This window comes from Osmia lignaria, chromosome 16 (assembly GCF_051020975.1).
Source record: "Osmia lignaria lignaria isolate PbOS001 chromosome 16, iyOsmLign1, whole genome shotgun sequence".
NCBI lineage: Eukaryota > Metazoa > Arthropoda > Insecta > Hymenoptera > Megachilidae > Osmia > Osmia lignaria.
The window spans coordinates 9,028,881-9,043,870 of NC_135047.1; the positions used below are offsets into that span (position 1 = coordinate 9,028,881).

At 40.6% G+C, this 14,990-nt stretch overlaps 2 protein-coding genes across 14 annotated transcripts in view; one reads left to right on the top strand and one right to left on the bottom strand.

Moving 5' to 3' along the window:
• LOC117600886 (nuclear RNA export factor 1) overlaps positions 1-14,990 on the top strand; it is a 42,784-nt gene that overhangs the window by 7,553 nt on the left and 20,241 nt on the right. Inside the window, exon 2 of the mRNA XM_076692899.1 lies at positions 9,780-9,850. The gene's annotated coding sequence lies outside the window, so the exon portion shown is untranslated. The remainder of the gene's footprint in view (positions 1-9,779; positions 9,851-14,990) is intronic.
• LOC117600883 (uncharacterized) overlaps positions 1-14,990 on the bottom strand; it is a 33,970-nt gene that overhangs the window by 4,247 nt on the left and 14,733 nt on the right. For 8 of the 13 annotated variants that reach the window (XM_034316884.2, XM_034316885.2, XM_076692893.1 and 5 more), the window contains 13 exons: positions 14,404-14,509; positions 12,370-12,429; positions 6,761-6,897; positions 6,407-6,686; positions 6,218-6,341; positions 5,806-5,926; positions 5,370-5,467; positions 4,738-4,882; positions 4,583-4,664; positions 4,283-4,512; positions 4,115-4,199; positions 2,661-2,834; positions 826-1,185 (listed from right to left, as the gene is read on the bottom strand). In XM_034316884.2, the coding sequence (XP_034172775.2) occupies positions 826-1,185; positions 2,661-2,834; positions 4,115-4,199; positions 4,283-4,512; positions 4,583-4,664; positions 4,738-4,882; positions 5,370-5,467; positions 5,806-5,926; positions 6,218-6,341; positions 6,407-6,686; positions 6,761-6,897; positions 12,370-12,429; positions 14,404-14,509 (2,002 nt within the window). The remainder of the gene's footprint in view (positions 1-825; positions 1,186-2,660; positions 2,835-4,114; positions 4,200-4,282; positions 4,513-4,582; positions 4,665-4,737; positions 4,883-5,369; positions 5,468-5,805; positions 5,927-6,217; positions 6,342-6,406; positions 6,687-6,760; positions 6,898-12,369; positions 12,430-14,403; positions 14,510-14,990) is intronic. The other 5 variants (XM_034316886.2, XM_076692896.1, XM_034316887.2 and 2 more) reach the window with 4 other exon arrangements.

The following is a 14,990-nucleotide window of genomic DNA, read 5'->3' on the forward strand; positions in this document are numbered from 1 at the left end:
AAGGCTATTGTTCTCTTCTCTACCGCAGAGAAACATTTACTCGCGGCGCGGCGTAACTTGACGGATAATTGCTCCCCCTTTTCTTGCTCTGCTTTCCTTCGTACTGTCCATGAGAGTTGGCGACCCTAGAGAGGCAAGTTGACGAAGAAGAGATCGCGCACATTAACTAAGCGAGATCGTGTTCGTGTTCGTGTTCGTGTTCGTGTTCGTTTTCGTATCGTGTGAAGGATATTCGTTTCCGCGTCAAATTGGGTTTGCTGGAAGCGCACACTTATGTTTCTCACCCTTTAATCGCTCTTCAAAAATGAGAAATTATTTCTAAAATTCGTGAAGCGAACGGGCTTTGAAAGCGTGAGGATTTGGAATTTGGAGAAACACGTATCAGCGCGAACAAATATACAAGTTCCGCGGAACATCTTGGCAGGGATCATCCTCGATGTCATTCTGAAAGATACACGACGACAGAGAGACAGAAAAGTACATACATAGAGAGAGGGGGAAAGAGAGAGAGAGAGAGAGAGAGAGAAAGAGCACGAACAGAAGTAGGTACTTAAGTAGGTAGAACAGTGCTGTCCATGGGAGTTTGATGGAGATCGAAGAGAAAAGTTCAACGAGTGAGAGACGTTATTGGTTCATCCGTCGTACATGACGTTCCTCCGTCTATGGTAGTGGCTCTCCCACGAACAACAGTGCAGTAGGTAGAGAAAAGATAAATACACCAAGGAACGAAGCAACGAAGGAACAGACGAAAAGCAGCGGAGAAAAGTTATCTGGAGCGAAGAAAAGAGGGCGAACAAGTGGTGTGGCAGAGAGCATGCTACTTACTAGGTTGGACGGCGTTAGCGGCTTGATTTGACGCGTATCGACTATCGGAGGATGATTTGGATGGATCGGCGGCGGCGGCTGCGGCCGCAGCCGCAGCTGGCTGGTCACGGTTTGTTTTTGCCTGAGCTTCGTGCGGACCTTGTTGGCACCGGCTTATATCTTTAACACGGTCCGGCCTGGCCGCAGCGGCAGCGCTCGACGCAGGTGGGTGATGGACACTCGTATGAACCGAATGCTTTACCGAGGGTTTTACGGTTGTACTTGTGGTGGTTGTGGTGGTTGTGATGGTACTTGTGGAGGTGGTTGAAGGTTTGGCATGATGAAGAGGGCGATGGGGAGGGGCGGTGGTTGCGAGGAAGGCTAGAACATACCGTACACAAAGTACACAGTGATGAATAAGGCCACCCTCTCTTTATCCAACTTACGCGCAACACATTGCTGGACCTCTCCTTGCTTAAAATGTCTACATTCCTCCTTATCTTTCGTGGAAGTAATCATCGACAACAGTTAAAGGAAACAGACTGAAGAAACATTTTTTATAAATACTATCGTTCGAAACAAACTGTCTTTTAAACAGGATACTGTAAGTTTCATTTGAATTTTCTGCCTCGGCAAGTAGACGGCTTTCAGTTCCCAATTATAACACATTTTAAGCAAGGCCGCGTCGCTTCATTGAGGTTCATTCTTATTGGAGAGGTTATCGAGGGCTGAAGGGTCTCCTGGAATTATCAAGCCCGTTCAAAATTACGTCCACACTCGAATATTCACAATCCTGACCGGATTCCTCTTCGTGTCAAGTACACCGAAAAAATTGTTTCGAATCATTCACCAAGTTACGAACAATATTCGAGCATAGACGAATTTTGAAAAGATTGCCAAAGCTAAACGAGCAAGCCGATCGTTGTTACTTTCGAATCGTGTACTATAAATAATCTAATTTAACATAAATAAAAAAAAGAGAAAGAAATAAAAACGAAACAAAGAAAAAAAAAAAAGAAAAGGAATTTGGATCGAGTTGCATCGACAGAGGAGCAAATACAAGGACGTCCTTATTACCAGTGGTAATCGCAATCTCGTTAAGTTAAACCTAACACGTTTTGTATAAACAACAACAACAACTGTAGTTTCCAAGAATAGACCAAGAATTCGACACGCGACTCTTTCAACCCTTTAACAGTTTACGAGAAAGGGTGAATCAAGGTTTCAAACGGAGGAAATGTAAGAGGGAAAGCTAAACGAAGATAATTTGATATCGTCAATCAATCGTTGCAATACTCTTCTATGTTCGATATCCTAAACTGTTGAAGGGTGAACACTTTGTGGTCCGCAGATGACGGAACGTCATTTAACTAGAAGAAATAAATACATTTACGATTGATCGTGAACGTGGGTGCTACCGGAAGAAAAATATAAAAATGTATAGGGTGCTATAGAAAGGAATTTCTATCCCATTTAATCGATATAGAAAGAAACTGCGAACCGCAAAGTGTTAAAAAATACACAGAGAAGATGAAGACTGTAAATACATTGGCAAACAGTAAGCGATAAGAAATGCATTTGTAAGAAAACATTGTCATTCGCTAAACGCTCATCGTTCGCCAATGTACAGTTGCGTGCAACGATGCTCTTCTTCGAAAGAGGGAAGTGCAGAGAGATATCCATACTTTCCTAAACCGAAGGAAACATTGCACGTAACGTAAGACAGATGTGTGTGTGTGTGTGTGTGTTCGGTATTTGGTATTCGGTGCAGGACGAAAGGGATGGACAAAGATCCGAGATACGTGAGAGTATAATGGGCTAGCGGGAAGCACAGGTACGTGGTACAGAGAACGTACATTTCCGGTGGACCTGTGGGGACCTCCTGTAGAACGGAGTAGGCCCTGGGCCCGAGGGTGGTGGCGGTAATGGCGGCACGCTGCTCGACGAACCGGTCGAGGAAACCGCCGACGGTTCCCGTATGCTCCAACGCACGTGGCCAGGGCCCGTGACTGAAACACCCGCTACCACTCCTGATCAATTCGATCACGATCGCGATTCGCTCAATTTTTTTTTTTTTTTCTTTTAATAATAAGTGAGACAAAGTGAAACAAAGAGAAGGGAGAAGATGCAGAGGATATATGTTTCAAGGATTTCTACCTCGATGCGTCCAGCGATCATGGATGCGTTCGAATTTCTTCAGCATCATTCCAATGATGAAGATGAAGATGAAGATGAAGATGAAGATCTGAACGTGATACGAGAGAAACGGATGTGGCTAGCGATGATATAAGAATGCTTGTTGTCTTGTCATCTTTGATTAGATAGATGGATGGATGGATGGACTCGAAATGATGGATGATCACGACGATGACGATGACGATGACGATGACGATGACGATGACGATGACGACGGATACCGACGTAGGCTGGTGATGTTTACTGAACGAGCGAACGAGTGATGCGGGATGAAAATCATGGTGCTAAGTGCAGATATATGAAACACAAATTATTGAAATTGATAGAAGATTATCCTTATGGTGAAACGATGACGACACCTCTCGTCAGGAATTGAAATGTAACGTAACATTCTCCGTAAGATTTGCTGTGTAATGTTGCATCGGGATCGTAACTTCGCGTTATTATACTACTCGCGGTATTACAGGGGGGTGGTTCAGGATGCGGGAACACGTCGCAAAAAACTTTCTGCACGGACAATCAATAGATATAATATGGGACTACTGGTTACACTAGACTTGGGCTCAAAAGGCAGAGACAGAGAGATAGAGACGATTAAACAGGATTGTCATGCATCTGCCTAAACATTAACGACGACTTTGCAATTAACGTGTTCGACATACACCGCTTAAAGAATCTGGCCATGGTCTGCGCTTACTAAAGCGCGGCAAATTGTCTTCTTATAGACTTATGATTTGAAATTAATCTGCTGGTGAAACTTGAAATTAGGGTACTCTTTAGAAGCGGTGAATGCCGTTTGGAACACGGTTCGAATAGGGTAAATATAGTAGTTGGGTATGACGAAGAAGGGGTTTGGCTTGTTGGGACCGACAAGAGCAAACAGCAGTAAAAAATCGCAAAAATATAATATATTGTGTATATATACCACATCGTATAAAGAATTCTATCCAAAGTCAATTTATGCACGAAAATGCACATGGAACTTGTGGACAGATTACGAGCGCCAATCGATTTGAGGTAGGATCTTTTGGTTGCTAAATCGATCGACTGTTTATCGATGCAAACAGTATACTAAATGGCAAAGATGTATTCGATGCTCGTTCGTGTTACTTACTCGGTCGTGGATGCCTTTCAGGCTCTCCGCTCTTCTCTCTATGCTCTTTCTCCTTATCCTTTGGCTCTCTTTCTTTCTCTTTCTCCTAGAGAGAGAGAAAAAAAAAAAAAACAAGCCGGCTTACTCGATAATATTTCAACTGGCAAAATTGAAGGAGAAAATATGTACTTTAGCTTCTTTAGTGACGGATGGTGCACGTGGTGGTTGACGTTTCGGTGATCGACGTTCCGTAACTGTTGGTCCAAGACTCTGAGAACGACCAGTTCTTGGACTATTCTTCGGACTAGATTTTGTTTTAGGCTGAATTTCCTCACGATGCTCCTTCGCGTCCTCTCGACGTCGCGGTATGACAGGCTCCAGCTTCTCTCTCGTCGGAGAGGGAAGCAGTGCACCGTCGCCTATCGCAAATCAATCATTCTCGTAAATTTTAATAAAACAATTATACTTGATGGTTGAAATTACGCTTACCCACGCCAGTAGTACGATCCAGATGGTGGCGAATCAAGAAATCTTTTCTTGCGCGAGCAAGACTCGATACTCTTTCGATATCCTGTAAACGATCGTCGAGTAATTGAAAGAAAATCGATTCGATTGAAATCGATGAAACTTACGAAGAAACTTACGGTTTTTGAATCGTCCTGCAGTATTCCATGAATAGGTCTAGTTTGTTCGCAAGATGGCTGACCAGCTGGAGGCATGGTCATCGTGGTGGTAATCGGGGCAACCTTCCTCGTGTTCTCCTTCTCTTTCTCTTCCTTCGTCACTGACCTAAATACGCAATCATTCGTGTCACACACGTGTTTCGCGAACCGTCAGTTTTCTGCGACAAGCACAGACGCACACAGAATCGCGTGGAAGAAATAAAAGGCAACTACGACAAAACTCGTGTGAAGGTTCGAAGACAATTCGTCCCTTGTTGTAGAAACTACGCTTGACTCTTACGCTTGAAAGAGATTTCTTTTCGTTTCAAGTAACAACAACCGGTCGACCATGTGTTCGTGTTTGCAAAGACGACAACTATCCTAAAATGTTTCCGCTGCGAGTAGAATAACAACTGACTCTATCTGACTCTATGTATACGCTGACCTATACTACTTGTGGCACACAATAAGCCATCTTTGCATACGATTGCATACATCTACCCGTGTGTACTTTTACAATGGTCAAATGGTCAAATGGTCAAATGGTCAAATGGTCAGATGAGCAAATGACAGAGAAAGACATTGACTTTTTTGAGTGGATTTAGTGTACTGGCCTGGCAAGAGATAGCGCGTTGAGAGCATGGTTACTGGAGACCCGTTTCCACAGCGAAGCTTCGTCCTCGGCTGCCAGACCGCAACCCCAGTCGCGATGCTAATATAAATGAAAATTCATTTTTTCTCATTCTCTTGCTATCACTTCTAAACGCTAAGAAACTAACGCGATCTAAACAAACACAGGGAGAAACATGCTTTGGAAGACACAAATCACGCACCTGAATAATTAATACCTGAATAATACCTAAATGTTTGGAGGAAAATGCATGCACGTGTGTTATCGAACAACACCTTTATCGCTCGTAATTTCATTCGTTGCCAATCTTTGCTAGAAAGACGCGTGTACTTTGTAAAGATCCATGAGGCGAGAGAATGATGCAAAACGGGGAGGAAAGGATGTGGTATGTTTGTAGGTACCCGATTAGGTCGAATTACCTTGTACTCGTCAGCGAGTCGCCTAAGCTCGATCACTTCAGAGGTAGGAAACGGTTTCTCCTGTTGTTTGCCCAGCACTTTATCATCCGATATCCTTACGGTTCTACCTGACTTTTTACCCCTGCAAAGAATCAATCGTAGCTGTAGGGTACGAGTGTACGTTTCTCTTCAATTCTATACGCCACTTGACAGCAATTAGGATCTCGTCGTAGATGCTTTAGTTCTTCCACATTATTTTATACAGAGATAATTATACAGAGTGTGTCTTAAAATGATTATACACCGTTGAAACTATCAATTATTCGTGCAAAAACAAGGGTAAGGTCGTTTTTACACGGAAAATTTCTAGTCCTTTTACCGTATAACATATATCTGAAACACTCTGTACGTCGCGTCGACTCGAATCTCTGACCTGAAAGTTATTTTCAAGTCGGACGACACGTCTTCTTCGCGCTCGTCGCCCTCGGGCACCGCACCGTCGATAGTGTCCGTTCCAGTTCCTCCGACCAGGGGTTCCAGCTCCGATGCCTGCATCCCTGAAAATTATTATTTGAAATATAAAATTCTATAGACTATAGAAATGAATGATAGGCGAATTTACCATCGCGTTTGTGATCGACGTCACCGGGTCGTTTCTTGTGCACCGGGGCAGGTCCTGTAGGGGCGATACCCTGCTTAAGAGCTCCCATGCTGAGAGACTTTCTAGGTGGTCCTGTCGTACCTGCTGGAATTCCGGCAGCTGGAACTCCCGGTGCCACTGTCTCGCCGTTCATCAATTGTGGTCGTCTAGGCCAAGCAAACTGCAACCGATACTCCGTGCTGATTCGCGATATCGCTTTGCTCAGCTGGCTAGGTGGTAGACCCGATTGCGCTGTAACTTCCTGTCAAAGGACAATCAGAATTATATACTTCACTAGTAATCGTTTGGGGTATTAAATAATCTACGCATATCTACCCGAACTTTGTCAGCTACAACGTTCGAATCGACGGCATCGACGCCACCACCGTCGGCCGCCGTGATGAACTCGTGCGTCTTGTACGCGAGTTCCGGGCATTTCTTTCGTCTGGGCAACGGTGGTTCCAACGTGGGCCCTGAAAACAATATCGTATCTGCTAAGAACGGTTCGTCATACCTTAAACGAATTTCACGCAACATCCTCGACCGGGTTTCATTAATTTCATCGGATAAATCGTTCAGTGAAACGTTTCAATCCGTGCTGGAAGCAAATATTGATTTCTCATCGTTAACACCGGCCGAGAATGTGTTCGTGTATGTGTACGTGTTTGTGCACGATGACCAAAACGAAGTTACAAACGAGCGAAGAATTTTTGTTTGATATAAAAAAGAAAAAGAATCAAGCGGAAGCTGCTCTATCACGTCGTTTACGCGCAACAGAAAAGAAGCATAAGAAAGCTTTTTAGACAATGTCCACGCGGAACCAGCCGTTTCTTACTAACCGTAATTAGAGCTCCGTATTTCCGCGGAGCGGTTGAACGGTACCCGAAAGAGGTCTCTTCGCTCTTCTCAAAGACTATTTAAGCGACAAAGCGGAAAGCGTCTCGAGAGGCTTGCAGTTTTGCAAACGTTGCTCTATAGGGTGTTTCGTTAAAAGAAAGGTTCAAAGGTTATGGGATAGGTAAGACAAGGTGGTGCACCCGACAATTTAAAATGCTATGCAACCTTGATAAGGGTTCGATGCACCATCTTATTCTTATCGTTAGTAAATTGGTAATGATAAATGCTTAGTGAACGTGTGTGAAATTAATTAGATTTTGGTTAGAGGTGAAGATAAAAAGTTTGTTGCATTTAGAATTGGTGCTTTATTAATTTATATATATTAATTAAAATTAGTGAATACGGTGCGTTTCATTTCATCAACAATCTATCTATCTTATGCAACAACTTCTGCAACTCTTTCTTTTTCCCACACCCTTATAAAATCATGAAAAAGAAATAATGTCAGAGTCTCGAACCGCAACGACAACCATACTTTCGTTCTCGACGCTTATGCTTCGCGTTGAATTAAGGTCAACGGAAATCGGATTCGAGAGCATATATGTATCGTTAAGCAGGGTAAAGTTGAACGGCGAGGTCAAGTTGTTGTCTATGAAAAGTTGCCGGTTATCGCGCTTGGTTTAGTCTATCAGAAGAAGACCTTCCCTTTTCGTTGAATCCTCGACAACGTTTCCGTTCCGTTATTTCCGTTGCCCACTGTCATCCGGATGATTCTACTTTTAGAACCACTATATTCCCGCTGGACGATGCTACAGAGCCAATGTATGTATTATACCTATGTGTACATATATGTGGAAGATCGATGCCTCTTACACGCGCGTTCCTATCGCTCTCATGTCAATGGGATGTATGTGTGTGACGATGCGTGGAATATTAACTCGGTTATGTAAGCACCGTGAAAATTTTTATTGCAATTATAACCTACTCTTTTTAGTAGTTTTTAATTACATTCGAAACTGACGACAATTACTCATCAGTGAAATTTTATTTTAACGTACAACTGAGAACGTGCCTAGGGTCAGAATTCAATTCTTCTTCAAAACGATCCATTTTTCATTCTCTTCTAAACCCTCGAAAAGAAAAAAAAATTGAATCCCCTTTTCAGAAATGATAAAGCATAACAAGGAACTGTCTCACGATTCATCTCGATCGAATATCCCGGCTTTGTGCTCCAATTGGGTAGCTGAATGGAAATCAAGGCTCTCTGTTCAACCAACCGTAAGGAAATGCTTCGTTTTACCTTCACGAATTATTAGATTGTGCATCGACGGCTATTACGAACCGATCCATCCATTTTATTCCTTGAAAATTGACAAACGAGTGAAAAGTCTCACGTGCGATCACGTATGTAAAGTAGGTATATATTATTAGCATGCTACTCTCATTCTGAAAATCCTCTTTCAATTTCGTGGTATCATTGATAAAACGTGCAACGTGCAACATCGGTATTTTTATAGTAGGTATTATTGAAGAAGCAAAGCAAGCAAGTTTCAGGACTTGCACCATTTATTAAACTCATTGATGCAATTAAAATTTCTGAAACTTTTCAAGAGTTTGAAAGATGCATTAATCCTGTGAACGTTTAAAGTATAAATGACGGAGGATGAAAATTTTCCATTAAACTTCCTCATCGTTTTCTTTCAATTAGAAATCGATCGACGAGCGACGCGATCGTGTAATATAATTGTCGGCTAGCTTTTCTCGGTCATCCATGTCACAGTTTCAACCCAGAAAACTGTCAAGAGGATTTCCGGTGCATATCAATAGCCGGCGCGAAACTGATAAGCCCGTCTCTTCAACTGCTCTCTCTCTCTCTTTGATCCTCTATTTCCAAGCGTCGCGTCACTCGACTCGTTGGTTATGAATCAATTATCTCCGTGGGCAACGTTTCCATTTCTATCAATGGAATAACTCGCGTCCATCTTCTTCTCTATACAAATAGGTATACATAAGAGTACGTATGTAGTATCGCGTCGAAAGTAAAAGTTTGCGATGCAACTAAAAGAAGGTGAAGAGCAGCTCTTCGCGTTTCGATGATTTCGAACGAGAACTGTGAATAAATTAGTTACGTTCGAGCGACTGGAAAATTATTCTTTAAAAAAAAAGATTTTCCTACTGCACGATCTAACAACACTCAGCGAATAAAGAAAAAAAGGTTTCGCCTTTGATTTCTAATTGATTCAAGCAGCTACCTCTTAAGCAATAACTTGGCAAATTCGTTCCCGAACTCGATTAAAGTTTCGACGGTGGTAATTGAAGTTTAAACGATCGAAAATATAGCCGGTCCTGAATTAACATCGACGTGTTAATCGTTATCACGAATCAATATTGCAAATTACGATTATCGAGGGTGCGCTATGTTCAAAGAGCGATAACATATCGGTAGAATAATTTAGCAAACATGATCGCATCGAGACAATAATAATAATTCATCAACATTTTTTTTTGTCTTTTTTAGGGCTAGAACACACCCCGTAGATTGAAGTTTTCCGGATGAAAAATGACTCGAAGCCATCCTACGTACAATACGTAAGTAACGAGCATTGATTAGTCATCTTGGCAGTGGAAAACAGGTCAGACCAGAGTAATTTTCAGAACAAAAAGTCTAGTCCGGTAGTCGTCGCGAAAAAAACTGGGTCGTGGGTCGCCTTCTAGTCTTTCTCGAAACGCTCTCCACTCTTTCTTTCTCGTAAGTCGTAAACTAACGGAATACTCGAGCGATCAAAATTTTATATTCTCCCCGACGACAATTGACATCCTTCTATGTTGCTTGTTTCGCAAGGAAAAGCGATACGAATCATTTAAAAAATAAATGATAATCAATCAAGGTAAACACGAAGGATTAATTAAAAAATTTAAGAAATTCTGCGTTAATTAATCCGTCGGGCAAATTTACAAGATCACACCCTGGTGGTAATTTGCCGCAAATTCATCTAATACATATTAGCGGTATCTTCACCAGCGATTATTAAATTCGATGACGCGATTACCCCTGAGCCCAACGTGGAAACATCAAATAATTAATAATTATTTCGCCTGATCGCAGGTACAATTAATCGTCGCAATTTCATGATCAAGACTCGCTCATTTATCTTTTACGAAAATAAAAGAGACACTTAGCAGGGAAACGATGGGTTTAGAAATCAATTGTTGCGATCTAATTGCAACGATTAATCGCTACAATCGGCCTAAAGTCCAAGGGGGTAAAGTGGTATTTTGTCTACGAGGCAAAACAAGTAAGTACCTACATAATATCGCGTGCATAGGCCAGCAAAATCTAATAAAAACACAGAAATTTCATATGATGAAAAGAAAAAGGATCGTAATGCGGATGCTCCATTTAAAATGCCATTCTACTGCTCTATTGGATAAGGTTTCGCGCGATGAATGCGCAGAACTAAGGGAAAACTCCTTTCATAGAAAAAGTAATTATCTCTTTTCTTTTGCTTTGGAAATGGGCAATTTTCCCAATTTTCATTTTTTTTTTTTCTTTTTTTTTTCAAAGTTATGTCGATCACTTTTTATTAATTTATTTTAAACTGAAATTGAATGCAAATTTCATTCTTAATAAGTTTAAAGGAAGAAGAATTTATTATAATTAACCCTCGGCTAGGCGTAAAGTGCTTTAGCGAAGCAAAAAAGTTCAACGAAACGAGACGAGTCAAGCAAATTCGCGAGACAAATTCACGCGCTCGACGCAGGGTCGAAGCTCAGTTGTTTCCAGTTCTTCAAACGCTTCGGTCGAGGTTTCGGTACCTCGTCTCGTCTCGTCTCGTTGGATGGAGTATAGAAGAAATCACGATAATGATAGTCGAACAATTCTGTGGCAAGTTGTAGAGTTCAATGTTGCATGTATAGCGACGCGAGCAAGCAAACTTTCGTGCAAGTAAATGCAGAGGCGCATCGTGCTATATCTAGGCTATATCTGCTCGGATGAAAGATAAAGCCTGTCGGTATAAATTTTCCACCGAGTCACGATAACCGTCTACAACCACTATGCAACGTTTTAAACAAAAGTCGAGACATCTTTCTTCATTAAATAAGGTCTATTGAGCACCACCGTCATTCGTGACGTTAACAAGTTACACTTACAATTTTGGTATCGCGTCAAGGACTAATCTTAGAAGGTTACTTGAAACTCTAATATCGCAAAGCCTTGAATTTTTCATTTTCTCATTTTCTCATTTTCTCATTTTTTTCTCGTTCCGCGATTGTTACGCGGTGTTCAGAATATCTTTGGATCTCGATCAGTTCCGCGACGCGGTCTAGCAGCACAAAAGTTCTATTTACAAGGTGTCATCTAAACAAACCAGAAAGAAAAAAGACGCTCAAGGATAATGGATGCAACCTAAACACAGCCTGCACAATGGATGCATTCAAACAACGAGATACGAATGAAAAAGTTCACAGGAGATTTTCCGTAAAAACTTGGAGAACGCACGAGAGAAAACGTTTAGACTTGGTTCACACTGCCATGCCATTTTAATATTTTTCTTTACCTCGAAGCTTTTGCCTTCGAGCGATCACACGAATGAAATGTGTATACGAAACAACGTTCCTCTTTAAACGTCAAAACGAATCGCTCTTTCTCGTGCTTCGGTCCTTTGCTATTTTTACATTTCACCTAATTCAATTTAACTCATTGACGATCAGTGCTATAATAGAAATAACCATACGAATTCTAAATTTAAAAACATTGAATTTTCATTTAACACTTTGACTAATAGTAGGTAAGTGGAAGAACCAGTGTAAACCAAGTCCAACGAACAAGCAAGAAGCATGTTGTATTAACCCTTCGACCGCAAAACATACATCAATTTCAAATCACTGATTAGCAGAAGGGAAATTAAAATTATAAAACGAGAAGGGTTAATTATTTTTAATAAGTCTATATCTAACGCAAGGGGATGGTTGCAAGGCCAATGGTAGAATATCCTTCGAAAGGGAAAGGGCAATTGCAATGGTGTTAAAAAACGAGCGAAATAAACCGTAATAATCTCTAAATGTTTGCGTATATTTATATGTATAGCTCGGATCGTTCGTCTTACCTTCGTTGTTTTCATCCTCGGTTGACTTGGCCGATTGTAGCTTCGCGCTCGGTTGCTTCGCTGCAATCAAAATTCGCAGCTGGCACCCTATTTTTTTTCTTTTCCTTTTTATTTTTCTCTTTCTTTTCTATCTTTCTCATTCACCTTTATTTCCCTTCTTTCATTTATACCGTGTCTCACTCTAGATTCTTCTTCGGTCTACTGACCCGTTTCAATTTCGATGCTGTATGTATGTATGTATGTATGTATGTACGTACAACAAACTCTTGTCCCGAATTACGCTATCGTTTTTCTTTTTTCTTTTTTCTTTTTTCTTTTTTCTTTTCTCGCAGGCAAACTCGTTGCCAAATCGAACGTGAATCGTTCGGAAATCATCGCTCGCTATCGATACCCGATAACCATCATCCGGTCGACCATTGGCTAATTACTTTTTTCACGGTGATTAACGTGATTCGTATGGATGATAAAACGATTTATTTCGCACGTGTCTTGAGACGCGGATCTTTGTGTTGGAGGGTTCTTTCTCTTTTGTGTTATTTTGGAAAATAGGAGCAGATCCAGAGGATGGTATCTACTACTATCTCAGTGTTATTATTCATAAAATACGCTCTTCTTATTTGACAAGATAGACATCTGGATCCGTTCCTTTTTGGCAAAACTATCTTCTGAATGGTTTGACGAAATATACGAGTGAAATGAGAAATAAAGATGGTGAATGTTTGAGAATTTAAACGAGCAGATTCGTTGTTAATGTTTAAGCAAATATATGTATGAGAAACAAAAAAGAAGGAAATGGTGAAATTTTACAACATCGACACGAACGAGTGCTTTATCGAAGTATGTACATAAAATAGTGTAATATACACAGTCGGTTTAAAGAGTTTCCGTACACTTGTGAGGGTCGCTTCTGAAATAATTAAAAAATGGAAAAAGGTGAAAAAATGAGGAAAGCACAGGCATTCGATTAAAAAATTAGTTCCTGAAAAATTGTAATCTGAACGATGAATAGATGATTACTTATTACAATATTTTGCTACATTTGTAAGGTTTATAAAAGATAAGTGTACGGAGACTTACTTCGACAGACTAGAAATTGTGAAAACAGAACGTTATACATACTTATGATAGATATATACGAGTCACGAGGGTGAAAGATGGCCTGGTGTTAAACAGGTAGGGTGGAGGTGAAACGTGACGATAGAGCATGTGCGATATAACGAGACGAGATACACATGAGTGGTAGCACGATCAAAGGAAAAATCACTAAACACCTTTTAAAAATACTAAGGAGGGAGAAAATTCTGAGGAGTAATAAGAACCGATATGTAAGAAATCATTTGAGCCGTACGAGCGTGAATTTTTCATATCCTCGATCTAACGAACTGCCTGATTTCTAAATTTTAACAATTCCAATTTCAATTTAAATATCGAATCGATGCTTTTAAATCTAGAATCACGCGTGTCGTCACGCGATGCGTCGATTAACGTCCCCCTGTTATTTCAAACACGTAAATTGCAATTTTTTCCAGCCCTTTCGCTACAACGCTTTTAACGATTGAAAATCGTATTTAACACGCGTATTAATTAGTGGATCTTCAGGATTAATAGAATTGCAAAGGGCCCCACGCGTGGCCCTTCGTAGCGAAAGGGTTAACGAGATAATTGTAATGCATACTGTATCTTCACGCTCGCTGCTACTAATATGATTCCAACAAATTTATGGAAACAATTAACCTTTAAACAGCATGGTATGGATGCATGAGCAAATTTGTTTAACCGAGAGAAGGTTGTTCTTGTGAGCGAACATTTTGCCATTCTGTAATTTGGAAGTTTTTTAATTAATATATACGAGGACCAACTAACTTGCTCAAACACCAAACCTAGTCAACTATGCGATGATATAACTAGAAAAAAAACTATCGTACTAATCAACAGACTGATTTCGCTATATCATGAAGAAATATACCTATATATATATATATATATATATATGTACGAAGAGTTATCAATAATACATAAGTAAGATAAACTTACTCGACGTCGGCGGTGGTTGAGGTGCTCGACGGACGACCGTGTGCTCCTGGTGTGGTCCAGTGTATTCGTGCCATGTGTACGTGCTCCTATACTCTGAATGGAGCTGCTGCAATACACAATCAACGTAACGAGTTAATAGATGTAGAATAGAAAAATCGCTAATGAGATCGTATCTATCAACTCTACTTGTTTCAGAATCGTACACCATTAAATAACTTGCAATTGCAACTCAATCTTCGAGATCATCATAATTGAATCAACAACGTATCAAAGGATCTGTTGATCAAAGTTTACAGATTTTTTCCAAGCTTTTCTAACAACTATTTCTTCTTCATTCTTATTTTCCAGATCTGTCGATTATAAGAAAGCTTCGTTCGAAAGCGTTGCATAATACACGGGTCAGATTGTCAGCCAGTCTTGCTTACAATCGAGTACAATGATGATGTACGTCATTCTATTCAGTCAACTGGACACGATTCCTTTTACGTCGCGATTTTTCTTCCTTTTTTCTTTTTATTCTTTTTCAAAAGTTTCAATGGACATCAATCGATGCCTTCGATGAATAAACGTTGCCGGGACAAAACAGA